Source organism: Buteo buteo, chromosome 3, assembly GCF_964188355.1.
Source record: "Buteo buteo chromosome 3, bButBut1.hap1.1, whole genome shotgun sequence".
NCBI classification, from domain to species: domain Eukaryota; kingdom Metazoa; phylum Chordata; class Aves; order Accipitriformes; family Accipitridae; genus Buteo; species Buteo buteo.
This window is the reverse complement of record NC_134173.1, coordinates 18787065-18815002: the sequence shown is the minus strand read 5'-3', so window position 1 is coordinate 18815002 and position 27938 is coordinate 18787065. Positions and strand designations below refer to the sequence as shown.

Below are 27938 nucleotides of genomic sequence, written 5' to 3'. Positions count from 1 at the left end.
GTATTCAACTAAGCAGAGGGAGGAGGAGTAAAAAAAACAAACAAAAACAAACCAAAAACCAAAAAACCTCCACACACACAACTTGAGCTTAAGCAAACCAATATGAAACTCTCACAATCTGATTTAGTACCTTTGGATTTGGCTGCTGGTTTTGGTATTTGTGAGCACAACCTTGGTACCCTAATTTAACAAAATCTTATGCTTAAGAGGATGTTTTGTATTAGCCTGAATTCTATACCAAGAAACCAGCAAACCCCCCCCCCCAAACCAAAACAACCTTTGTTCAGAAAAGTACTGATTTTATTGACTCAAACTGTATTTACACAACACATTCATATGTTCAATATCTTACAGAATTCTGTAAAAAACTGACTAATAAAACTGCAGGAGCCCAACTGAGTTTCAGACTTAAAGACACTGAACCATGAGTACATTTTAAGATATTTAAGTAGGTGTCCAGTTTCACTGTCAACTTACATGGCAGTTCTCTGTAGACAAACTCTTTTCTAAAAATCAAAATGAAAGGTGGAGGGGAAAAGGGTCAGATGAAAGAGCTGATAGTTTTGCAAAGCTAGTACTTTGTAAGACCAGACTTTTGGCTAAGCATTCAACAATGCATTTTGTATGATTCTTTTTCTGGAAACAGGTCACATACAGGTATCCCTTAGATGAATAATCAAAAAAACCTTTAATTTTTGTAAGTTTACATACATTTTAAAACGAGACCAGTGCCACAAAGTTTGTGCATGAATCTGAACTGTTTCAAAGTTTGAGAGGCTCAGTTCTGGCATTCCACTGCAGCTCAAATCCAATGTGTGTTTCTTCAGTTGACAAATGAAAGATTATCATCAGTTGACTGGTAAAAGATGATATCACACATGTAAACTGTGAGCAGAACATCTTTATCTCATCACAAGAGATCACTCTTCCACCCATCCCTAATACAGTTTGGTTGAATAAATATTTTTGTTTTGTTTTGAAGTACAAACTAGGTGAGTTTGTTTCTCTTCCAGAGTGCAAGTCAACATCATCACACACTTTGCAGTTAAAATGGCATCCCTCCTCTGATCTGCCTAGCAACCTGTTCATCTGTTGTCTCCTCCTTCTCTTTTTCACGCTCTTTGTTCCAGTCTTTAAGGCCTTCTGGTAGTGAAGTATCCTCATCCAAACTTCCTGTACCTTCAACAAATTCTTCGTAAGTAGACTTTTCTGCAAATGGTCTTGGGCCAAGCAAGTCTAGCATATCACTTTTATCAAGCACTTCCTTCTCCAGTAGTCGTAGGGCAACCTGGAATAGCAATAAGTTATGTCACACATATAAAATACCTAAGTTGGCTCTCTTCCTTGGAAGAGTTTAAGGCAGTCTGGGACCAAATTCAGCACTGATTAATTTTGATAGAAAAAACAGGTTGCTCAGAGTTCACTTAATACATGATTTTTCTCCCCTGTAAGCATTTAGGTAGTAAAGATACCTTCTTTTTTTTAATCCTACTTTTAAGATTTAGCAAAGTGCCCTCCCTGTGGGCCACTGTTGCTGTTACTGTTGCTTCAGAACAGCAGCCTTTCGCTGCTGCCAAAAGGCTCCTGATGCAAGACACAAAGTTATAGATGAAAACAAGCATTCCCTTCCTATCAAACTAGATGGTTCAACAGGGCTGCTGTTATGTTACAAGCTAAAGAACATGATAAAATACCAAAGCATACAATACTGTACAAATGCAGTTTGTAACCTTCTTGGGTCACTGAGCACACTGTTCAGCATGAACCGTATTCAGTCATCTTTTGGGGGATGTGGACCTACTATAACACCATTTACTGAATCCATACAAACTTGTCTTCTTGTCAGCAAGCCTATCAGATGCCTATCCTGGAAATTTATCCTTTTGCTGTATCAAGCTTTCTGGTGTGGAGGAAGAGAATATGCACAAGGGTAATCTCTGCTGCAGCAAGGCAGATCACAAGCAGCCAGGTGGCAGGGAAGGATGATGGTAGAAAGATACTTTTTAACATTCAAAAGGAATTCAGGAGAAAGGAAGGTATATGTACTTCCCTTCTTAGAGAGCTTCTTCTAGCCTTATGAATTGGAATCCTGGTATTTTTGTATTTGGGTTAAGTTTCGTACTTGTATGTCTACTAAAGCCTACTTTAGTAGGCAGACTCTTCCCTCCAACTTTCCAAAAGAATATTGAGCATATAAGGGGGGATGGAATGTTAAATCACATTCACGAGAACCTCAGAGGTGTTCCAACACAAAAGGAGAATTCTATTTACTTATTTAAGTCTTGTGACACACCCTCAAGATTACATCAAGTAGTTTTTGAGCAAACTGCCTCATATACTTACATAGTCACTATTTTTAATCTATTCGGTTCAATTCAGATTCTGGCTTAGCAGCTTGAACTTGGTGGCTAAAAATACTGTAATGCTCACCTTCTCCACTTCTGCTTTCTTCTCAGTCAGGAGACTTAGCGTCCTGTCATAAGCAATGTTAATTAGCGACCGTACTTCTTCATCTATCAATCTGGCAGTTGCCTCACTATAAGGTTTCTCTAATACCATGTCTCCTTGACGAGGGAGATCAAAGGAAATCTGCCCTACTTTTTCATTCATACCAAACTGAACAATCTGAAGAAAAAAAATAAAAAAGAAAAAAAACAAAGGAGAGATAGTAAGATTTTAGGATATGTTGATGTAAAATACAGTGAACAAAACTGAAAGGAGGAAGTCATTTCACTATGACCCAGTCTTTTCCTCCAAAACCAACCCTTCCCTGAAAACTCAAGTCTACCTAAGCTAAAGTACCTTAGTTGACTTCCACTTATTTCTTGCTAATGATTAAATTGAAGGATAGAAATATCACCATTTAAAGGTGGTTACTTGTAATGTACATAATGCTTCGCTGTTTAAATAGTAAGATATTACAGAAAAACACTTCAGCCTTCATTAAGCAGTAATACTCTTTTCCTTTACCAGGAATAAGTGTTTTTCAAATTCAAAATGCATCCGAAGTCTAGCATATTCCACTCAACCATATAGATAAGTTAACTTAAGTATTAAAGTAGGACAAAAATCTTCAAGACCCTCTATCATATGCAAAAATCATATGCTATACTTCATCCCAAGACACTCCCCTACAAAGGTGAAAATTATTCTTATCTTGCTTGACTTATTACTGAATATTGACTCCTCTGGCTGCCAAATATGGATGGTTTAAGTTGCATTTTACTCCAGCAGAGGCAGAAATAAGTTCAAACTGCTATTTATGTATTCACTCTATGGCTACTATCAGTTTGTTGGTTACTAAAGCAGCACTTCTCTGCTTGGTCTTGCAAGATCAATATAGGTATGACAAATAATATTCAGAATTCAGAGATCTCAGCATTAGAACCAAACATCTTACCCTGCCTCCTTAAGAAAAGTTCAATAATTTTATTTAAGCCCCCAGTTCTCTTTAGAGACAATATGTCTGGTTAACCTGAATAGAAGTCTGTACTTAAACATTTTTTAATTTAAAATTAAGCAAGAGTCACTGAAGATCCCATAAAATTAACATTAACAAGATTTCATTGCACATTTACTTCCAGAACTGGGGCAACAAGAAGAACACCAGAGACCAGGAGGTAGGTGTGGTTTGGGGGTGGGGGTGTAAGTGTTGTGCAGGGGAAAAGAAGTGTACTCTAAAATGTCTCTTGTTCACCCTGTGAGTGTCTTATAAAATGACATCTTTTGTGTTGATGCAGGAAATGGAATAACACACCCATGTGTAGCACATAGCTACACTTTGGTGAGTCATTACATTGATAGTATTTCACATTACTCATCTACACTAGTTAATATGATAAATACAAACTCATGTCAATTTCAGCAGCCTTAATTGACAGCAAATAGTGCTTAAATACAGGGTTTTCTGGATTTAGTTACACATGTGAATCCAAACTGGGTCTTCAAACCGGGCAACTGTAGAAGTAGGTAGGATCAGATGATCAAATCTGTGCACTAAATTCCATTTTAAAAGTATACAATTTCCACAGGAATTTGAATCCAACTGCAGCATATATGTTCCTGTGGGCAGATGTAGCATAGTAATCAAAGCCTAATGCATAGCCTCCTGTTGTAAGGCTATAATAAAACACTTGAGTCATCAGCTTCTCTGAACTTTAGGCTGTTGTTGTATATTCATATAGTATTTTTTGAAACCAGGCTTTTGAGGGACATACCTGATCAAATTGCATCATTTCAAATTATTATTGTTAGGTAGTAGATAAAGAAAACTGTAAGAAAAAAAAAGTCTCACTTAAGCACATACCTGAGCATACGCACTCTGGGTCACCTTCTTCAAGTCATCTTGGGCACCAGTTGTAATTCTTCCAAAGAAGATTTGCTCAGATACACGTCCTCCCAGAGTCATGCACATTCTGTCAAGTAGCTGCTCTTTGGTATAAAGATACTGTTCTTTGGGTAAATACTGAGCATAACCCAGTCCTTTACCACGTGGGATAATAGATACCTACAAGCAAAAGTAACAGAATGCTAGAACTAAATAGAGTTAAACAAAGTATTCTTCAGTTTGACTCAATTTTTAATACTGCAACCTACACCATACTCACCCTTGAAGTTTAATTCAGACATTATTTCCATTTACAGTTTTGCCCTCATTGTGATTTATCCTTAAAAGCCCTGGCTAGCTCTAAACTGGGATAACAACTACTAGAATATCTGGAAAAGAAAGGTAAGACCACTGTCATATCTTTTCCAAAGACTGTATGGTACTTTTAAAATCTTTTAATGAAAGTCCACAGTTCTTTCAGAGTTATGTATTGGGCTTTAAGTATTCTGGAACAGACACAGCATTCCTCCATCTCTAGTATTCTGACTAGTTGGAGGAGTTTCCATGTTTACTAATGCCCTTCCTTCCAGTGGTAAATTGTACAAGATTAATTTTAAGCTTGAAAGTCAGACAAGATTAAGAACACAGCCAAGCAAAACTATGAATGTTAAAGCAAGTTTGGGAGATTGGGGTCCATCTTTCTTTATATTCAACTTCTCAAGCTGTACATGCAAAAAGCAAATTAAAATTAGCCACTAGATGGTAATTTTTATAGTTATATTCCTGAAAAAGCATCTACCTGCATAACCTGGTAAGATTAACTTAAACCATTGATCTGTACTAAAAGCCTCAGAGAGGCAGCAGCTATCAAGGCAGGCAGACTCATGGGAAGATCAGGTCCCTTTCACTTTCCAAGGACATTTATACTATGAACCCTGTAACAGCTAAGTCAGAAAACAGTTAAGAATGCTACAAGTAGTGAACCAAAAAAAGTACTCTAAAATTTACACACACTTACACTATCTTTTGCAAGATTACATATTTTAATACTTAACAATACTCTCAACTCTAGGGGGAAGAAAAAAAGAAAAAGATGCTGTCCATGCTACTGGTAAATTACTAGTTCAAATTAGTTTCCTTTACCTTTAAGAGTGGGTCAGCATGTTCCAAAAACCATCCTGCAACTGCATGCCCTGCCTCATGATATGCTACTGTCTTTTTCTCCTCTGGTTGCAGTACTTGTGTTTTCTTTTCCAAACCTTTATGAAATAAATTTGATTAGTAGTTTCAGACACACCTTTCTCCACTGAAATCACTTACTTGATTTAGGAAGATGGTGAGCAATACTTAGATGCCATGTATACGATCTATTGAAAAAAGTTTAAAAACTCCAAAATTTGCAAGTTCTAGAAATTTGTACTGTCCAGCTTTTACTGTAACCTTGTCCTTGATTAGATTTTCTAGTTTCAAAGTACAAGTTCTTAAGAATATTCAAACGTTTAAACAAAACATTTGCACTTTAAAAATCAAATAATTTTCTACACTACTTCAGGCTAACAGCAGTTAAAAACATTGCTAAATCAAAACCACCTATTCCTCTTGCCACTTTGAAGAAATTAAAAAAGCATTCTGATGAAATCTCTCTCCGCACCCCTTCCACTATTACAGAAGTCAGCAATATAGACAGGATACTTCTTTTGCTTCTTTTCTAAACCTCAGGTGTGTTTAGGAGTCAAAAAATATACAATCTTGAAGAACAGGAGAAAGATTCAAAGTGTGGCTTTCTATATATGTATATAGAAAAGGAAGTTGCCTGTCATATTACAATTTTTGAGAAACGATTGACACGATTCACCTACCTCCAATAACTCTTTCAATTGCTTGCTCAAAATGCTTTTGGTTTATAGCATCTGAGAGATGCCTTGCAGCAATTAAAGCAGCTTCATTACAAACATTAGCAATATCGGCACCTAAGGGCACAGAAGGCATGAATTACTGATCATTTTCAACAATTTTCTCTCAGTCTAGCATAACAGATAACCTAATCTAGAATTAGTTTTCTAGAGATTCTTATAGAACTTGAAAATTAAAGGTAATGCGCTCTGAAATAATTCATTACACATAGCATAATTCTTTGAGATATTTAAATACACGTACTATGGTTATAGTTTTTAGGATTTTTCTCTTAGGTAGACAGCTACCAAATAGAGCTTATTACTAGTGAAGTACTTGTTTGATATATCCTACCTTCCGTAAGTTGTCTGTCTGCAACAGACTATACGTATATACGTAGCAGAATAAGTTTCCTACATATGGATCCAGTATAGCTCAGACTTTGATGTATCTCTAAAGGATATCCTTTCACATTACTGGTTTCAAGCCATCCACCTCTTGTTAACATTATTTGCAGTAATGCTATTGAGATAACTTAGTTTAAAACATCATCACTGTAGTTTCCAGCAATGTTGACAACCAGACCTCAGAAAACCAGTTTTATACAGACCATGAAAACAGTGAAGAATTCAACTACTGGTCAGCACAGACTTTAAATGGATTAAATTACAAGCCAGTAATGAAAGTTCTCACACTCATTCCTAATTCAACACAAATTTACAGTACATTTTCCAGGGAGAAGTTTTTACATGCACACAAACTCCACAAAACCCAAGTTTCTAGTAGCGTTCAAAGAATCCAACCAACATATTAAAAGGAAGAATGCACACATGAGTGATAGCAATGAGAAATCTCTGGATTGCTTTTGCTGAAACTGCCGTTTGGAATGTCACCCTGATTGAGGCAGACAAAACTTAACACCCTCAGAAATCTCCTACTTGCTCAAACAGACAAAGAGAATTTCATTGCTGTACCAGTAAATACAATAAAATAGAGTGCCATCCAGAAGGTCAGGTACAAGAAAACCAGAAATAGTAGGGAACTAAAATATCTACAGCTTATACTGTAAATGGAGAAGAACAGTGGCATTAGGAGTTGCTTACCAGAAAAACCAGGTGTTAGTGATGCGAGTTTTCTTGCTAGGTTATCTTTATTTAAGACAGTGTCCAATTTCAAAGGTCTAAGGTGAACTTTGAAAATAGATGCCCTTCCTTTTATATCTGGGGGTCCTTTAAGATGAAAAAAGTATGCTTTTACTTTTCACATAAATATATATTCTAATTGCATGTGTGCAAGGAACAAAGTTACATAGGTAAATAGCTACAAACACAGAACTATACAGTGATGCAGATAAAACTTACCAATGTAAATCTGCCTGTCAAAGCGTCCTGGTCTCATTAGAGCAGGGTCTAAAATATCTGGCCTGTTAGTACCTGCCAAAATTACTACATTTGTGGTTGTATTAAATCCTGTTGAAGAAATGTAATAAAGAGAAAATCTGTATAAATATAATTTCCATTCAAAAAAAAGAAGAAATAAAAAGACTGTCCGCTTTACAGGGCCACATAAGAACTGACAGCTTAAACAAATGATCTTAAAGCTGAAAATACTTCCATTTATTAGAGCATTGTCCAGCTTTTCATAACAAGCAAAAAAATGGCCTTGGGCTCTGCTTTGTGAAGTACTATATCAAATCCTGCTTTATCTTCAAAACGCAATAATAGATTAACTGCTCAGGAAATTGCAGAACCAGCATGGCTAGCTGTATTTTTTACAGACAGACTGGTCTCATCCAAAGAATTTTTTTTTGGCCTATTCAACTATGACAAAGAGTTATCAGATGCAGAATGATGGTTCTTTTTTCCAAACGAATTTTAGCAAAACATCAGGCTGCAGCAAAATGAGTCACCATTCTTCATTTTAGGAAGCAAGGAAACACACTCAATTTATATTTAAGCTAGAACCCAAATGTTGGTTAACAGGTCTGAACAAGCATATTAATTCTTTCCCTTATCCTTGTTATTATAATGTAATATTAGAAGTTAAATACTTACCATCCATTTCTACTAGAAGCTGATTGAGTGTGTTCTCTTGTTCACTTTGTCCTCCAAAGTTGCCCCTTCCTCTCTTCCTTCCTACTGCATCTATTTCATCGATGAAGAGAATGCATGGGGCATTTTTACGAGCAAGAGCAAATAAGTCTCTAACCTTAATAGGACAACAGAGTATGTATCAGATTGGTTTGCAACTGTTCAGAGCTGGGGGGTGGGTAGGAGGGGATAGGTACATCAGTAACAGTATCACCATAATTGAGGACATCAGTAACAGTATCACCATAATTGAGGATGGTTGTTAAGTATTTCACAGCCTCCAGCCAGCTCTCAAGGCAATGAGAAGTTACACTGTAGCTGTTGCTCAGCAAGAATCACTGGTTGACAAATCCTTTCTCAATCCATAAATTAAGAACTTCAAAAAAACTTAAAAGTAACCACTTTTCCTGAATAACTGAAATACGTCTTCACCTTCAGCTCTAAAAGCCTCCAAACTTCAGAGATTTAAAGCAAGATTTCTCTTTTAAGCTCTTCTTTAATGCACAGTATTATAAGCAGAACTGGAATGTGAATGGCATGCTACCACACAGTCTTCATAACAAGGAAATAAAATCTTTTAAGTTTTTCTTCCGTTAGGGTGATGTAGCTCCTACAATGAACTTAAGACTTACTTACAAGCACTTACCGTTGTACTCTAACAATATGCTCTTATAAATATTGGCTCTTAGCCATCCTGTCTCTACATTACACGGGCTAGGAAAACTGAATTCACCCCCAAATATTTATTTGGAAGTTAAATTAACTTCTAGAAGTCTGGAAAAAATGGCCAATGAGCAGATAGCTGAATTTTTTTTTTTTACTTTCAGATTTTAAATATTACCTATCAAATACTACTGTAGTAGTTAACATCACAATGTGATTGGCTTTAAGATGCAACATTACAATGTTACTCTGCTTGCAAATATGTCCAAAGGACCTCATTAAAACCAGTCAATGAGTTAACAGATCTACAACTCAGGAATCGAACTGGAGCAAACAGGAAATAAAAAGTTACAGAAGAATCTTGACCTGAGAATTATGTGCAACTCAGAGCTTTACTACTTTGTACATTAGAGATGCAATTAGAGAAGGCTTCTCTGATGACAACATACAGCAGATATGAAGAGATGTGACTGTTGGACAGTACACTCTACAAGTCAGAGTGACTCTCTGTAATAAACAGAATTTGAAAAAAGTACAATGAATAAAGCATGAAGGAACATGATAAACAAGGAAAAAGTGTCATATGCTCAAAAGTGAACTATCTTTTGATTGGAAAGAGACAGAGATCCAGAAACGCGCAGATATTTTTCAGAAGGAATGAACTAAAAGTTACCATACTGCATATACACTTAAAAAAACACCAAAGGAACCAAGGCTGTTGTTGTGGTTTAACCCCAGCTAGCAACTAAGCACCATGCAGCTGCTTACTCACTTCCCTCCCACCCAGTGGGATGGAGGAGAAAATCAGAAGGAAAAAGGTAAAACTCGTGGGTTGAGATAAGAACAGTTTAATAAAACTGTTAGAATAGAATTAATAACAACAATAATAAAATTACAATGCTAATAAAAGAATTGCAATATACAGAAGTGATGCACAATGCAATTGCTCACCACTTGCTGACCGATGCCCAGTTAGTTCCTGAGTAGCAATCTGCACCCCCTCCCTGCCCCAGCCAACTCCCCCCAGTTTGTGTCCCCTCCCAACTTGTGCCCCTCCAGCCTTCTCACTGGCTGAGCATGAGAAGCTAAAGAATCCTTGACTTAGACTAAGCACTACTTAGCAACAACTGAAAACATCAGTGTGTTATCGACATTCTTGTCATACTGAACCCAAAACATAGCACTGTACCAGCTACTAGGAAGACAATTAACTATCACAGCCAAAATCAGGACAGCTGTGTAAGCAGTTTTAATTCTAGCATATCCCAATTTACAAATAATCAATTTAGCATCATTCACAACTGTCTTAACTGTGTTGAAACCTCAATTCTCAGCCAAAGCAGTCACTGTTATGGCAACAGATTTCACTGGGTAGTAAAAGCTGGTAAATCATCTGCACAGACCAGTAAGGAAAGGTTAGGTCACTTTGTTTTGGGGCATTTCAGGTATGTATTGACAACTAATGACAATGTAGTTTGAATACCATTATTATTTCAGGATATCTGATACTTTCCCAGAGAATATGGATCAGTTTCTTTTCTTACTGTTTCTCAGTGAAGTCCCTTCTACACTGCATGCTCCCTTTTTCAAGTCCCACTCATCTTACATACATGATCACTATCTCCACACCCTCTGGCTTTAAACAGTCACCATTCATGTTTTTTACCCTGTTACCCGTTTGTGCATCTATTTCCCCACTCTCTGTCTATACCCTCTCCCCTCCATAGCAGCTCCTTTTGCCAATTTCTTTCCAGATTTCCAGCCTCTCTCTGCATCCTCATTGAAGCCTCCACTCCCAACTAGCTTCTGCATTTAACTTTCTGAACAGCTCCTGTTACTCTCGGTTCTAAGCTCTGTGCCTACCTGCATGTGTCCCCCATGCCCCTTTCCTTTCCTCTTTTCAGAAGACCCAAAATTACCTGGCTTCACTTATCTTTTCCCACCTATATTACTGTAAGTCCAGCAAAAGACCATTGAGAGAGACCCAGGCTTCCAAGAGGCATACGCATGCACAGCTGTGACAAACTAAGGACCAAATCTTGGAAAGTTTATCTGCTAACCTCTAACACATCTAGACATGTGAAAACTGCAGTTTTTCAGGGCTTTACAGAACTTAGTCAAAATGAGTTTTCCTGAGAATTTTCACAGGACATAAAACTGCATATCTGGCAAGAGCTATTCCCTGTCAAATTTCAAATTCAAAATCAAGACCCTAAAGCATTTCCATTTCATGCTAGCAGAATTAGTTTTTAAACACAAGTAAAAACCACGGTACACCTCCTTAAGTCTGTTCGCAGAACTTGCGGCAAACAAATCTTAGTTTTCCAAAAGTGTGTCACCTTGCAGTATACTTTTTAAAGCTTAAGACAAGATGGTTGGAGTTTGGTGAAGGTATGAACTATTGGAAAATGGAATATAAATTTTGGACGTTATGAGGAACCTTAATTTTTTGTGTTACCTGCCTTATTTGTAAATTATTACCAGTAACTTTTTTATAGAATATTTTTCAGCAGATTTAAGCGTCCTTCCTTCCTAGACAGAAGAAGATAGATTTAAAACTGAATGTTTGAAAAGTAGTTGTAATAAAAAAAAAATAATTAAAGAAAAACAGATGTACTGGAACATAGCTAACTCCCTCCACCTCATATGTTTTGAATGAGCTTTTTTAAGAGAGTTAAGGCAAAAGAGCACAAAAAATGCTAGACAGATATATTTACTTATTTCAATCACCTCATCTCCAGAAATCAATCATTAGCTCCATAACCCTCGGACTCCTATTTCAACCAGAAGCTCATTTGTGTGTCCCAGACAACTACTTATATCTAAGAGTTTGACACCACAAAGAGAATAAATTTCTTCAAAGAAATAGGAAAGATTTAGAGCAGGAGGAGACGTTTCCACAGCAGCAGTCAAATAGGCTACCTATTTCTGACCCAGCTAATAAATTTACTTCAGAGCAGAGCTTGGAGAGTTTGGTTCTATTTTCTTAAGGTCCTGCAAAGAGGTAAACCCTTAAGGTCTCGATGACCTGCAACCAGATACTGAACTCATCAGTTCCTTTTATGAAAGGTACATGTATGGTTCTCATGTTCAGACAGGCATCTGGTGTCTCTTGTAAGTAATCTGCATAGATGAAAGAACTTCAGCTACAATGAAATTGTTTGCCTCCCAAACTTGACAACATCCTTTCAACAACTAATACTGAAATGAGAACAAAGCCAAAGACTTACTCGAGCTGGACCCACACCAACAAACATCTCTAAGAACTCTGAGCCATTGACTGTGATAAAGGGTACATTAGCTTCTCCAGCTGTAGCTTTAGCTAGAAGTGTTTTCCCAGTACCTGGAGGACCTGTCAGAATTGCCCCCTGCAAGAGAAACAGGTTTATTTTTCTCATGAAGAAAACATAATATAAGCCTATGAAATATCTTATTTAAAAGATCTACGTTATGATGTTCAGTCCACTGGCTCTTCTTCCACCACAGTCAAAACAGTGCAAGGAAACAAGCCGAAAATCATCTCTCATTTAAACCAGCAAAAGGAAAAAAGAAAAATTAGTTACAACATTGCCATGCTGTCTTATATTTACAGGAACAGTGTTTTCTTTGACTAACATAAAAAAAAAAGTATGTCATCAGATGGGCTCTCAACAACATAGCCAAATGACAATTTTGTAACAGCTATATACAACAATGATGGTACACATGCATGAGGTGTATAATTTCTGACCCATGGAAACAGATGAAGTATTCCATGAGGCAAATCTTCTGGCACCACAGTTGTACTGTTGGCACTTAATGCCTATTTATTATTTTTTTTTTCTGACTGTGAGAAGCTGGAAAGCATTGCATATGTACACATTCCTAGTCCAATTTAGAATACTGAGGACTACCAAAACAATAAAGTCTTTATTTGCTAAGTCATCATTTCCTTACCTTTGGAATTTTTGCTCCCAGATCCTCATATTGTTTGGGATTTTTCAGAAAGTTAACAAACTCCATTATCTCTAATTTGGCCTCCTCACAGCCTGCTACATCTTTGAATTTAACATCTATTTCATCCTTAAGGACCTTGGCTGTGGTTTCACCCACACTGAAGAGTCCACCCATTCCACGCCCTGCTCGACCTAAGCCTGCAGGACCTCTTCTTAATGTGTACAGTAAAGAACCAATAATCAGGATTGTAGGCAGCAAACTCAGGAGAAAAGACCTGTGGAGAAAAACCAGACAAAGCAGAAAACCACATATATTTCAAAAATCCATTACTGCATATAACGTATAAAATGTTGGTTCCATCATAAGCAACCCTAAACAAATTCTGGACAAACACTCTGTTAACTTGTAATGTTTACATTTTTGCAAGTTGTTCAGATTGGGAAATAACTAAAATAAATTTGAGAACAAAAAAAAAGATTCTGAATTACAGAAGTCAAACAGGCCAAAAAGCCTCTTGTAACTATAATTGAGGAGTTGGAATTAATTTTTCATTGCCCATCCTCCTTCCCTCATGACCCTGGGAAAATATAAATTAATAATCTTAACAGGATAACACATTTCTACACTTGATGTTTAACAAGTGACAGTTTGGGGATTTGTTATTTTTTTTCTTTGTTTTTAAACCAAACACCTCATCAAGTGACATTGATGAGTTTTACAGAGGAAAACTGCATTACCTAGTAAACAGAAGTAGCTCATTTTGTGTGCCCTTCAAAGGTAAATTCACAGGACTAGTTTATGCAAATGCTTATGTTGTCAAAATTAGTTGTATTAGGTTGCATATAATCAGCGTATGCTACAACTTCAGGCAGAATTTTCTCTCCAAAATATAATCTTGCTCTTATTCCTTTAGGTCTTTCTTCATTTTCTTCTTCTTTCGATGTCTCTATTTCCCTTCCCAATGGCTACAGGTTTTTGGTTTGTTGGGTGTTTTTGGTTTGTTTTGTTTTTTTTTTTTAATTACTCATTGCCCATTATCCTTCACTGTCTGTCCTCCAGCTTTCTAGCATAGCTCTGTACAGGCCAAAAGTCCTAATACTAACACCATCCTCACTGTCACAGTATCCGAGCACTGCACAGATTTTTCTATGGCAAGACCTTCAAGAACAGCTCACAAGAGGTTCTGTCAACACTCAGCAAAAACAAAATGCTGAAAAGAAGCACTACCACAGATGAGCACAGGATTGCCAGGCTTTACTGATATCCCATGTTTCTGAGATGAAGAAGAAAAGAAGGATTTTCCCTATTCTGTGGTATTCAGCTGATTCTGATCTGGCAGGGAACAGCAGTACTGATCATATAGCTGCTGCTCTCTCCTGTTTCCTGTGGCATTTCTGGGCCAGAGCAAGAAGTTACAGGCAACATATTCTATGAAAAACAGACACTGAGGAGGAAAGGGCCAGAGAGACCGTGGTCAGAAAGAGGGGTTCAGCAAGTAAGAGATTTGTGCGAGGTCAAGGATGACATAGGAACTGACATACTTTTCCCAGTCTGTTAAGTGAAGCCGCAGGCTGACATGCAGCCTCTTCGCACAAGCACCATGTTGCCCTGCCCACTCATTTTTTTTCCAGATTTGTTTAAATAAGGGCTCAGTAGGTTTATTTATGGACCATCCTTAAGAGCATGCCCCATTAGACAGAAACAGAGAAATGAGGAGAGAGAATTTGTAGAAGAACAGAAAAGAGAAAACCTCTGTCTGAAATCACAGGATGGTCCAGAGTTAAGGCTACTGTTTTTCCTGTTGCCACCAAGACAAACAGGCAGCAGCAGCTTGGTAAAACACACTGCAGAAATAAAAAAACTTCCCCCTCCATCCCCCAAAATTGAAACACACACCACAGTATCAAGAATGAAAACACAAGATAGGCAGAAAATGAGCCTTTTTCATTAGTAATACAAGCTACTACACCCAAAGTTGAATTTCCTGATGGTACAAAACCTATTTCACAGACACCAGCAGGAATAATTTTCAAACTGCTGACTTGGATCAAAAAGAAATCAATTCTTGGGATAAAAGATTACATCTGTCATCTAAACCATTCAGAAAACCACATCTAGTTTCTTCTAAAGCCCAGGTCAATAAGACTCAGCTACAAAAGACTAATACAAAGAATACAAATCTAGTACTGGAGCTGTTATTCCCCACTGGGGAAGCAACAATGCCATAAATCCAACGTCAGTACTATTTTTCTTAATCAATTTAGAGATAAAAAGCATGACGCATCTTCCGTCTCCTACTAACAGTCAGGATAGCGTGATTTACTTAATCACCAATTTCTTGCAAGGCCACAGAATTTGACTTCTGCTGAATTTACAGGCAGAAATTGGTGCCTGTTATATCTCAGTCAACATGCTGTAGTTCTATGCTGTGTTTTGTCTGTCCAAAAATCTGCATGAGTGCCATCTCTGGAGCTTTACAGCTGTGCCTGGCTGACTCATGCTCTAGTCCAAGTCACTTGGAGGAAGGGCTTAAATGAAGGAAAGACTAATTGTAAACAGAAACATTTATGTAATAAGAAGCTATATTTAAGGTAAGAGGATATGGATTTTTACACAGACAAAGTACTGAACAGTTCCTCTTACAGTTAACATTCAAAAATAAAACCAAGATAATTGTTATTCTGATAATACTGCCACCTAGTGAAGCATGAGATGCATGTCTCGCACTCTACTATTCTACTGTAAAGACAACCGTTTTTATCAAGAGACTTTTTTTAAAGCAACTTCTTACCCATCACTCTCTGTTGAGTAGACTACAGGCAATCTGTTCTCCACTTCTATTCCCAGATCTTGCTGCACAGTTTCAAGATTCCGTTCAAAAGTGTCCACACTACCAATATTAAACCAGACGTACTGCTATAAAAAAAAGCAGAGATCACCACAAAGTGCCCTATCTTATTTCCGCTTCATTACAAGCCAACTTCTAACACATACATAAGCAATTCTCAGAACAGATTCAGACCAAAATAGAGTTTTAAGTTGCCTTATAAAGTGTGCAACGGATGTAAGATGCACCTAATAAATCTAGGCCTACCAACCCGAATATACTGTATCTGTCATTGCTTCTATAGGAATCATACACCCAATAGTTTTGGGGCACTTTAAACAGACTGAAAACCTGGTGTTTTTCTCCAGGAACAAATGGAAGGAGAGTAGGCAAACAGATCTTTAGAAGGGAGCTATGCAGTCAGAATAATACAGAGCACTGAACTGGCAAACACAGCAGCCATACAATTTACTGTTTCACCTGAAGGTCTCAGCTTTCCTAATTAAGAAAGGCAATTCTCTGCTTTTGGTGTCTATGCTATCTTTAAAGTTAGCTGTCTTCACAAAAGACAGCATGAACTTATATCATACACCAGGAAAAAAATTCCAGACATTACTTTCAAACAGTGTTGAGATTTGGTTTTTCAAGAAAATCTCCCTTTTTGCACCATGACCTGCCTGAATTGCCCCTACTCACCCTAATACTGAAAAAGAAAAAAATGAGAGTACTCCTAAGTATAAACTGATTGAGAAACTAAGACAACTGGTGGTATGTGGGCTAAAGAGTAGGTGTATAAATAAGTCACACTGAAATCCACTGATGAAGTAATTGCTGCAGATTTCACTTTATCCCAGAGGGCCTGGCAGACCTTGTTTCAGAAAGTCAGTTAAAAAACTCTACCACCCAGGAAGAGGTAACCCGACAAAGCTTCTCTTTTGTTTTTCAAATAACTGGCTAAAAGCAGTCTGGAACGAAAAATATCCAAAAGTGTGTATGGTTAAGTCTGGGGTTTTCTTGAGCAGATGGAAAACAGCAGCTAGAAATACAGAACCTTCAGCAATTTCTCACTCTTCCTGTTCATGTATCTGTATTAAGAGCATGGTGCTGGGAAGGAACTACTTGCCATAGCTTTAAGATATTTGTGGCAAAACAATCTATACAGTAAAGTGAAAACCACACAATGTAGGATAATGTAACAGTAAGGCAGAAAACATGTTTTAGATTAAGAGATTATTAATGCTCCAGACCAAGTTTTCTGCATCAAACTTTACCTAAAAAGATTGCTTTGCTGTTTCTAATGTCTCATATGTATCTATTAAAAACGTTTACCCATTCATGAGGAGACTTCCCTGAAACAAAGATCACTCTAACGAAGCGTTTGTTCACCACTTCAAGTCTGTCCACCTGTAGGAGGAAAGAACAAAACTTGTGATGGATTAGAGTGTACAGTCGCTGCACTTCCATCACAGCTAAGAGCTATATATACCAAATATGAACCTGTTCTGTTTTCCAGTAAGGAGAATAAAATTCATGTTGTAGATCAGGATGGCTCCACAATCTACAGTTTGCCATTAGGAATGGCACGAAGAATTGTGTATGTAATCAGCAAGCAAGGAATACTGGCACATTAAAACTTAGATTGAACAGATGACTTCATACCCTCTTTCAAGGAAAAAACCCAATGCACACCTCAGCTCAAATCATAGGTACAGTGAAATAGTTAAACAATACTTAACTATGTCAATAGTCAAACACCAAAAACAATAGACCACACCCCAAACTCTTGTAGCAGCTTCCAAAACAAACCAAACTGAACAGAATGGGGGAAAACTTAACTTTACATTTACAATTGTCTTCCCCAATATAAAAGACCTCCTGTCCTACCACGTTAAACACAATAACATCAATTAGATAAAGAAGAATTTAGTTGAGGTAACTGGTACCATATAAACTAAAATCAAGAACTGAGCTGCAAGTTTGCAGATATGTACTATTAAGCATTTTTTTTAAGAGGTCTCAAATGGTTAGTTTCTTGAATTTGACAGAGTCTCTTCAGAAGGCAACTAAAATTTCTTTCTATTTTTTCTTCCTCTTTCCATAAAATAACTGGTCTCAGCGTCTTTAAAGGATTTAAAACTAGCAGTGGTTCTACAAGCTGGGCCTGAACTGTACACAGGCTAGTAAGGTTGTTTCCCTGAACTCACTACATGTGGCCATTTCTGGCAGAAATGAAGCAAAACATGAGCTAAGAAGCCGCTCTAGATCTAGCCTGACTTAATGCAAAACTACCTGAACATCTTTGTTTTGAAAAGCGTGTAACCCCAGTAGCGCTGATGTCTCCTCCCCACCAACTGGCCACCAGCATGGCAACCAACAGCGTTTGATAGCTACATATTTAGCTTATCTGAATATCCAGACTATATCTTACAAAAGCCCAGGAGACTTGGTTTTGTGCAACAACCCACTTTCATAACGCTTTTCTGCAACAAGGGTTCCGGCTTTGTTCACTGTAACAGCTAAACTAATCTTTTTACTGAGCTAGTGTCTTACTGCTTCATGACAAATATAATCAGTAAGGTTTTTTTCACAAGACATACACAGAATTGTCAAGTAAGAACAGGACTGTAAGACAGTCTAGGCAGAAGGGGAGAAGCATACAGAGAGCAGCTCTGCATAGATCAGCAAGACAAAGAAAGGTAGGAAACAACCTGTTTAGCACTTTACCAAAGTAAAGGAGGGGTAGGAAGCATGCTGTTAACACAAAATCCCAGGTCTGAAACCTAGAGGAGGAAGCAAGCCAATGTTTTCCTAATCTGCAGGCAAAGCTACAAACAGGGAGTTAACAGAGCCAAGAACTAGTGGCTCCTGAAGTGGAAGAGGCCCGTGTAAGACACTCAATCGCCTGAACTTCAGGGCATCACCAACCTATTACGTCAAGTGTGGAAAGCTGCCAAGTTCTACAGAGAGATAGGACACCGATGATAAAATTGATTGCTCCGGTAGTGGCTCCAGGTAAGAAGGAAAGAAGAAATAAGAGAGGAGAAAACAAATAAAGGAGGCTATTTTACAACATAGTTATGCCAATTTACTGTCCTTGAAGGGATTCTTCCATTCCCCACCCCCACCTTTCTGTTCACACTGCTGCTCCTCAGATTCCCTGAGGAACTGATTCAAGGCATGAAACAAACAGAAAACGTTTTTTTTTCTTCAGGGGGTGGGCTCATGGAAGTGCTCAAGGTTAGGAATAAATTTCTTCTGAAGGCAGCTGGCACACCTGCTTAAGCCATTAGGTCAGCTTACCTGTACTGTAAAACCATACCCTGAGAGACTGCGGTTACACTGCTCCTTCAAACCAGCATCTACACAAGCTATCCAACAAAGAAGTTCTGTCCTGAGCTGCTCATTCCCTCTCCTCTCTTGAAATGATACAAACCTTCACATAGCCATCCAGAACATCAGATAAAGGAACTGATTAAGATGAAAGCTAATCCCTCTCTCTCCCTCAAAAGTTACTCGAGCCAGTTCTCACTCCACAGATACACGAATACAAGCACAAGCAGGGAGGCAGAAATGAGCATCTTCAGCACACCGATTTTTGATTTTGATTCCCCTCACTACTCACCACTCCTTTAGAAAGGTAGTTATTCACAAAGTCTTTCCAGGTGATTTCTCTCCCAGGGACCCTGAAGAAGAAGTAATATACAACCATTGTCCAGAAAAAAGAACTTCCCACTACGTACATCCGAAACTCCCTGACATCCCATGGAATGTCACCCTAGGAAATGGAGAAAAAAAAAGTTTTAGAGACTGTAATAAGGTATATAACAAACAGGTTCTAGTATCTATTTCTGGCTTCTATTCCCTGCACTCAAGGTTACCAGAGAGAACGTCAAAGCTGTATTTTGTGGTATAAACATGCTTCGGTAACTTCAGATATAACTGAGGAATTACAGTATTAGTAGAACATGTTTAAGTGTTTTACAAATAGTAATTGAATAGTTTTGATCTATGAACTACTTTTTTTTAAAAAAGTTTTCCTATCTGTTATATGACCTTTCTCCCTCCATTCTAAAACAATTTTCCCTGCCCTCCAGGACTAGATGCAAGACCAACAAAAATAAAGGAAAAAACTAACAGGAAAAACCCAAGAAGGAGGAAAAAAAAAAGATTACGCGCACCAAGTAAAAATCAGAAAAATATTCTTTATATTCTTGTACTGCCAGATGCTATCATCTTTGTGCTACAGCTAATGACAATAAATACAAATTTCAAAAAGAAACTTATGCAAGTACTCCATTAAGGTCAGAATGGCTAACAATAAACTACATTTAACTAGCATTGCGTGGTCAGGAAGTTTTACAAACTGATATTCTGAAACAAAATGCAAAGCCTTTAAAGGCCTGAGGCTCCACTATAAGAACACTGACTACTAGCAACCATATTCATATAGCTTAAAACTCCATTAACATTTCTGAACTAGAGTTAGATGCCTCTGAAGGTATATACAAAATGGTTATTTATGAAAGGCACTGAGCGTGGAGCCACCTAGAGCCAGTTATTATGAAATTCTAGGCACAGGAGGCTTAAAGAAGATTTAGGCAATCAGAATATGGCCCTAAAAAGCAAAAAAAACATGCAAGGTTATTTCATGGGGACAAGACATTTAGTACCATAAAGAAAGATATTTTAAAGTCAAGACCTTCTGTAATCTGGTCCACCAGTTAGTTTCTTCTTTCTTGCCACCTTTTTTTCCACCACTGCTGCCTCCTCCACTACTAGTCCCACTAGGCTGCCGGGCACTAGCTTGCTTTGCTTCTAACAAAAATATAACATTAAAAAACCAAACCACATCTTTACATCTTATACCAATCTCACACAAGTTTTTATTAGTTTTAAAATTAAAGAGGTGTTCTGAAAAATGAACTAGTTTGCAATGTTACAATAATTAGAAGATGTGAGAAACTGTCTTTTTAATAGAAAAACAGAAACATAATCCATTAGCTGGTGGAGAGACATTATCTCATACAGTTATGATACACATAACAGACCTCTCTTCTAATAACTGATGACACTTCTATAAAAAGAAGCCTCTTATGGAGACTGCATGAAATTTTCTACTGCACTAATCCAAGACATGCAAGATTATTCTAAGCATTTTGTTGGGGGTTGTGGGGTGGGGTTTCATGGGTCTTTTTGATGGTTTTGGTGCTGGTGGGTTGAGGGGTTTTTTGTTTTTTTGTTTCTAAAAAAAACCAAAAAACCCAAAAAACACCATAAGGTCTAAGTAACATCTCCATCTCCCATAATTCACTCCTCCAGTCACACTATGGTCCTCTTAAGGCTCAGGATTTATCGGTATCACAGGTTGGCATCCCTTTTTAATATTCTAAAGACAAGCACAGCACAGTAACCACCAACTACAGGTGAGGTGTTCATCTTAATCATTCTTCTACTCATCTAACTCACAAGGTGCCTGCATGGTGTAGCATAATGTCATATGTCAACATGCTCAAGAGGGCAAGACAGAGCACAACACTAACACACACTCCTTCCAACCCTGGCTCTTTCAACAGCTTTGTAGTTTGGGCATCTAGGCATGGCAGTAGATTTTACCATTCAAGGCCTAGTGGAAGGAAAACTGGTGCTCCTATTACTGCTCTTGTAAGAGACTCACAGGGTTGCTGCCTCTCCTTCCCCTTGGAAGACACGTTATATAGATTGCTGATACAACGGAGTGGCTGTTATTGCTAATAATTTCCAGATTCACTCCCCTCCTTGTAAAGGTAGGGCTCTTTCTAGCACTGCCACTACTAACTCCTCTTTCAAGCAGCAGGCTACATGGTTGGTCCTGGCTAAAGAGCTGGTTCTGGATCCTCACCCAGAATGACAATTCCAGTTATTCCACACAACAAAGCGGGTATTTTAGCTTGCTCTAGGAAAAGGTGAGAACTATACACATAGAGAATTTATGAATGCATGACTAATGTCAACCAATAGGAAACAGTAAAATGAGAATTTAAGGACAGTGTTCCAACAGAAGCATAAGAGAAAATAAATGTTATTGCGGAAGATATACATGATATGAAAGCAAAATGACATTTAATAAAAATATATCAATTCACACTTTTAAACTAATCCGGTACAGAAACACCTACTCTGAAAATAAACAAAAAACCCCAAACCCAAACCCACAATGTTATGCTAAAATCTAGTCTAATGAATACCCATTACACAAAAAGAACTGAAATCAAGCAGCTTTTTGTACCTTTTGTTTCTCCAGCTGTACCTTTAGTTCCATTAGCTTTCTTCCCATTGGGAAAATATTTTTCAAATCCTGTTAAGAAAGAGTTAAAGAGCTCGTAATTGTTTTTTAGTTTACAATTCTGTCACTACACTTCAGCAGTCACAAGCTGAATGTATACAACAGCAAAGAAGTTAGCAACATATAGCAAAAATGGTTTTGATCTTGTCTTTTTGTTGAAGAGTTCTACTGGATTCCCATAAATAAATCTACTACTGTTGACAAGAAAGTATCAAATGTATTTAATAACCTAAAGTAAAGCTATCCTTTAAACCAGAGATAGACAAGCTTAGTTGAACAGAAAATTGCATTGCATAGCGTTAAGTTGAGCAAACTGCAGTCATTCTTTAATAGCTCCTAGAAATCCCATGAATCAATGTTCCATCTCGAGATAAATGGCTGGTTAGTACAAGAGCTTACTTCCCCACAGACAATAAACCTAAATGGCACACAATGCGTGCAGTCCTCAGTAAGGAACGCAGTCTGCTTCACTTCACTGATCAACGTTATAATCACCTTTGGGAGGTTGAGAGAAAAGCCTTCTGCAAGCTGCAATTACACTTGCCAAGACAGTACTTCTGTCAGTAGTAACTCCAGTGGTAACTTCTTCACGGAGCTGAAAGATGAAAAACAAATATAAAGCAACAAGAAGGTGCCACAAAAATCTTCAAGCTCTCTAGTTGTCCCAAACTGCAACAAGTCAGACAATACTTTATAACAGGAACTTTACAACAGACTTTGTAGTAACTGCTGCGGACTAGAGCGTTAGACAACAGTGGAAAAGGAAAACTCAGTCAAATGGGTAATTTCTACAGCAAGGAAATTTTTATTCTATTTGTTAAGAGCAGAGTTTCATCTTACACGCAAATATAACATTCTTTATTAAAAGAGAAAAATCAAGCAGGAAACACTACAAGCTATGAACCTTAAATACACACCAATCCTATTGGAAATATTTCATAATACCAGCTGAATGACACTTAAGTACAGCACTAACTATGATTGTACAAGCAAGATTCACACAGTACTGCATTATGTTTTGTTAAAGAACTGCAACTTTTTCCAAATAGTTAAGAACCTGTAACTTCTGAATATGAAAGATCTGCTTGAATCCAAAAGAAAGGGATATGGCAGACAATACTTACATCCAGCTAAGAAACCAACACAGAGGAGAAACACCAGTTCAAAAAGCAGACCTAAACCCCTACGTAGGTAAAGATCCAGCTACCAAAAGACAACAAACCCAAGTCTATCACACCTTGTTCTAAGACTAATTGTTTACTGTTATTCACCATTTAAGTACAATGAAGGAAATATAAATATTTAAAATTACTAATTCTCAAGAAAACTTTTGGTATCATAACCAAATACTTAAAAACAGAGTAAACTGCAATTTCATTACAGAGAAAAATCAAACCCCCTTTCTTCAGGAAGGACGTATTTTAGATAAAATCCCAACTTATCCCCTTCCTAAGCTTTCCCAGAGCTTCTAAGGAGAAAAAAAAAATTATCCATATCATATTTCCCCCACAGGCTGACTTACTTTCTGCCTCCATTCCCTTCTGCCCCATAGAGGCACTCAGTCTCCTTCTGTTCTTTTTCATTGGAAGTTATTTACCTTAAAAGCTAGAGAAATAGTGACAAAAAACCAACCCCAAACCAAAAAAGAGAAAACAACAGGTCCTAGAAACACGACTCAAAGTATCATGCGTGACAGCAAACACCCATCTAGGACCAACGCCTCTAGGACTACATTTTTGAAGGAAAGCTCAATGCTAGCGTCTCCACAGCATTTTTGTTATAGTCAGGTTGCAATGGTTGTAGACAAAACCTATTTTTCATATTAAACAAACTCATAGGATACTAGATTGCATGCTAAAACTACCCTAGGAATGCTGACATATCTTTAATTGAATCCTAGCTCTCCTGAAGCCTTCTGCCTGGGAGCTTCTCCCTCCACCCCTTATTAAATGATGAAATACATTAGACTCATTCTGAGCAGCCATCTACTTCCACCTGCTGGAACAAAGAGGAATACCAAAACATCTTTGTTGCTTGCTTTTGCTATAGACTCAGCTAAGAATTCTTAGGCTGCTCGATCAAGCCATTATTTTGTGCCACGGCATGTCTTTGAATAAAGTCTGATACTGAAAAATCCAAGAGGATATTTTACTGATCATGAAAAGCATGTGCAGTGCAAATAATCTGGAGAACAGCTAACCTAGAGAACAGCTACTAGGTCCAATACGCTATGACCTCCAACATGAGCAACTGCATCTGTGTCCCTACAAAAAGCTTTAGAACAAGTGGGATGCATCTGTGTGGGCAATAAAATAAAAAGAGCTTGCCACAGACCAACCCATCTGTAGTTCAAATACAAACAGGTAGTGAATGTTAGAGCAAGAGATGAAACTCAAAGACATGTCCAGTAGTACTGGCTTCCCTTCTGTGTCACTGGTCTCCTACAACACCAAAAATTTGGGAGTTACTTATTCTGCAAGCTCGGATTACTTTGTATTTGTAGAGAGACAGGAATATTCAGAAACCTTTACTCCAACTAAAACAAAGCAACTGCTCACATTTAAAAGAAAAGTTTAAGTAAGCCAAATCCAATTGCCTGGCTTAGCTAGACCAGCATGGGTTTATTACAGAATTAAGTTATAGTTTAATCAGGGGAGGTGGAGAGAAAGAAGGAACAAAGGGGAGAGAGGAGGGTAAGCAGATAGAGCTTTGGGGCAGACCTGAATAATGGAACTGGTTTGTTGCTGGATTGTCTCTACAGATCCTAAACTCCATGAATAAGCACATAGTTACCTGTCAAGTTAATATGCAGACACCTGAGTGTTTTAAAGTTGTTTTGTAAGAAAAGGGGAACAACTGACTTCATGGCACATTCAGTAAATCACCTGAGTCTAGGAGGCGTGCTTTTATGCTACCAACAGATCTAGGTGAGTCAATCTACTGAAACACACAGCTTCCTTTCACCAGAGCATTCCACAAACGCAAAAGTTGTTAGAACCATGCTACGATGGTAACAACTACTTGGGGTTGGGCTTTTTTTGTTGTTGTTGTTGCTTGTTTTAGTTTGGTTTTTTGACTCTGTAAATCACCAGCATGAAAACTGATCATATTGATCCCGATACAGGACCTGTCCTTGGGGTGGCTGGCAATGGGAATGCTACAGCAAGCTTAGCTGATACAAGCACACTCGCTGCCTAAGCAGAGGGAAAGCAAACAAAGCATGTTTTGACTAGATGCTGGTTTGGGCTATCTAGCAGGAAACTGCCCAGCTTCTCTCAGTCAGAGGTGAAAGAACTGCCACAGCATATAAACCCAAAATCCCCTAATAATAATAATTTTTTTTCAGGCAAACCTTGTGACACCTTGCTAAAAATCAAAACTTTTTTTTTTTTAACAGAAGTTCAAGATAAGTGAAGTACACAAAAGTCAGTTTTATAGTTAAAATAACACAGAAAAATGTTACTGCTCTGGATTGTAACAGAAACCCAAGATCTGTAACACCAAAGAAGCGCCTTCCAACATTAAATAAAATAGTTAATTTTAAATAAGCAGAACTACTGACCTTACAAAAACTTTGTAACCGTAATCCATTTTTTAAAAACTGAGGCTACAGAAAGCAACAACAGAAAATCCACTTGCTTCACTATGTAAGTAAAAGACCAAGGATTCATTAATTCTAGAAAGTTACAAGTTTACAGCTTCAGCCATAAACAAGTTCCAAATCAAAACAAAATAAAATGAAGCTAGAAGCCTTAATTATCTAAGTCACCGAAACATTACATAAGACCACGTTGGGGGTGGGGTGGGGACAGAAAGCTAGTAAAGAAATCTAACTTAATGCAAGTTACTCACTTTTTTTTTTTAAGAAAGATAAAAAAAAAGTAATGGCTTTCACAAAAACAAAGTTCTTTGTTTTGCTACCTACACATGGACCCAGATGCTAGGATGAATATAAAATTGCCTTCACAGTTCCTCTGTTCCATTCCAAATGAGAACTCATTATGTTTTATTGACAGAAATGAGAATTAGCTTCCTGACAGATGAGCAGTGCTGCCAACAGTGTTTTATTTATTGTCTTAAAGATGTTCAGCTTTGACCAAACAAAAACACCAATTCAACATTAAAAACAAAACCCATATTTATACTTAGGTCAAAGTTACTAACGTCCTCGTGGGTATTCATCTCCCAATTATCACTATCCTAGCAATAACCTTCATACCTAGCAAGGTGCAACTGTTCTCCACTATACGCTACAGAAAAACGAAGCAACTTGCCCAAGGTGCCATCGAAAGATGCAGGAGTTCAGCATCTCCCTTTTCCCAAGCAGTAGCACAGGAGTAGCCCAGGCCTGTCATTCCTGCGATACGTTAGGGTTGGCAACAAGGGTTATACGCCTCTTGTAACAGATGACACCCTAAACCACTTTACCGAGAAAGAACGGAGTCAGCCACCCCGACTGATCAGTTAATGCTAGAGCAGCCGGTTCACCAGTCGCCCAGCCCGCAGCACGGGCGCTATGTGCGGACAGCCACGAACCCGCCCACCGCGGACCACCGCCCTGGGCAAAGCAAGAGGGGTGCTTCTCTCGCAGGTGGAACACGTCGCTTGAAAACCCGCCGGGAACCCGGCGGCACCGCGCACCGGCTCTCAGGTGCCGCCTCGTCCTCCTCCGACAAGAGAGGCTCCCCTCCGGCCGCTCCGGAGGCCGAAGAAGCCCCGCGGTGCCCGGGGCTGCTCCCGCACGCAGCCCGGCTGCCGCTGCCGGGCCAGGAGGAGCCGCGCTCGGGCCCACCCGCCGGCCCCCGCTCCCCGCCGCCCGGAACGGCGGGCAGCGGGCGGGCAGGCGGCCACCCCCGCCGGAGCGGGGGGAAGACGAGCCGGCAGAGGCCGCGGGGAGCAGCGGGGAGCCCTCGGCCCCGGGCAGCGGGGCGCCTCCCCCCGCTACGGGGTCCCGGGCGGCGGCGGGGCCGCCCCGGGCGTCACCACAGCAGCCGAGATCCCCCTCCGCTTTCCGCCCCCCACCCCCTTTGTGCTTACGGCCTAACGGGCAGGGGAGCGGCCGGGCGGGCCCGTGCCCTGCCCCTCACCTGCGCCAGGCAGGGCCTTGCCCCCAGCAGGCCCCTCCCGCAGAGCAGCTGTTGCAGCAGGACCCCGGGGAGCCCCCGGCGCCGGCAGCTCCCCCGCGCCAGCAGCAGGTAACGGTGCGCCATGGCCCAAGCGGCCGCCCCGGGCCGCCGCCGCTGCCCCTCGCCGTCGTCGTCGCCGCCGCTACTGCCACTGCCGCCGCCCCACCCCCGCCGGCAACGTCTGACCTCATCGCGCTGCCGCGCGCGTTTCCTCTACGTCCGAAGGACCCCTCCGAGCCCCGCCCCCTCCCGGAGACCCCGCCCCTAGGCAAAGGCCGAGCCTCACGCAGCGCGTCTGCCTGTCTGGCCACGCCCACCGCCCTCCCCCGGGGCGGGGCCTGCCGCCGCGGCGGCGGGGCTTTATGTCGAGAAGTTCACTGTCAAAACTACCTCGCGCAAAGGCCCTTAGGTCAGTTAAGGCGTTTGGCATCGCCACTTCGCTCTTAGGCGTAGCGACACGTGCGGACTACACCTGGCCGCGCGTTACACCCGCTGGCGCGCTTAGCGCCGACCGCCGACGTAAGTAATCCGTGAAGGGTTAATCTGTCGCCGGCTGTGCGCTCAGTTAGTTCCCGCTGACACACAGGCTGCGTTTCCAGGCTGCGCCTTTCCGCAGCGAACTGACGCCCAGCAGCCACGGGAGGTCCCGCGGCCGGTCCCGAGCGACGCCCACCGCCTGGGCTCCCGGCCCCGCCCTCCGCCGGTGCCGCTGCGCCTGCGCGGTGCCCCTGCTCGACGGAGGCGGAGGGGAGGC

At 39.6% G+C, this 27938-nt stretch overlaps 1 protein-coding gene across 4 annotated transcripts; it reads right to left on the bottom strand.

The window, feature by feature from the left end:
• Positions 1-455: 455 nt before the first annotated feature.
• On the bottom strand, positions 456-27343 carry AFG3L2 (AFG3 like matrix AAA peptidase subunit 2). Of its 4 annotated transcripts, none has more exons than XM_075022939.1 (17): positions 27146-27342; positions 22554-22653; positions 22002-22070; positions 20436-20551; positions 19359-19511; positions 17066-17140; positions 15701-15825; positions 12910-13183; positions 12204-12341; positions 8275-8428; positions 7582-7689; positions 7324-7449; positions 6187-6297; positions 5471-5586; positions 4307-4507; positions 2431-2625; positions 456-1288 (listed from the first exon to the last, which is right to left on the bottom strand). In XM_075022939.1, the coding sequence occupies exons 1-17, from the start codon at positions 27266-27268 to the stop codon at positions 1046-1048; spliced, it is 2427 nt and encodes an 808-aa protein (XP_074879040.1). In that variant the 5' UTR covers positions 27269-27342; the 3' UTR covers positions 456-1045. The 4 variants fall into 4 exon arrangements, with proteins under 4 accessions (XP_074879040.1, XP_074879041.1, XP_074879042.1 ...); XM_075022940.1 differs by having other exon boundaries at positions 15701-15822; XM_075022941.1 differs by having other exon boundaries at positions 20436-20548.
• Positions 27344-27938: the final 595 nt, after the last annotated feature.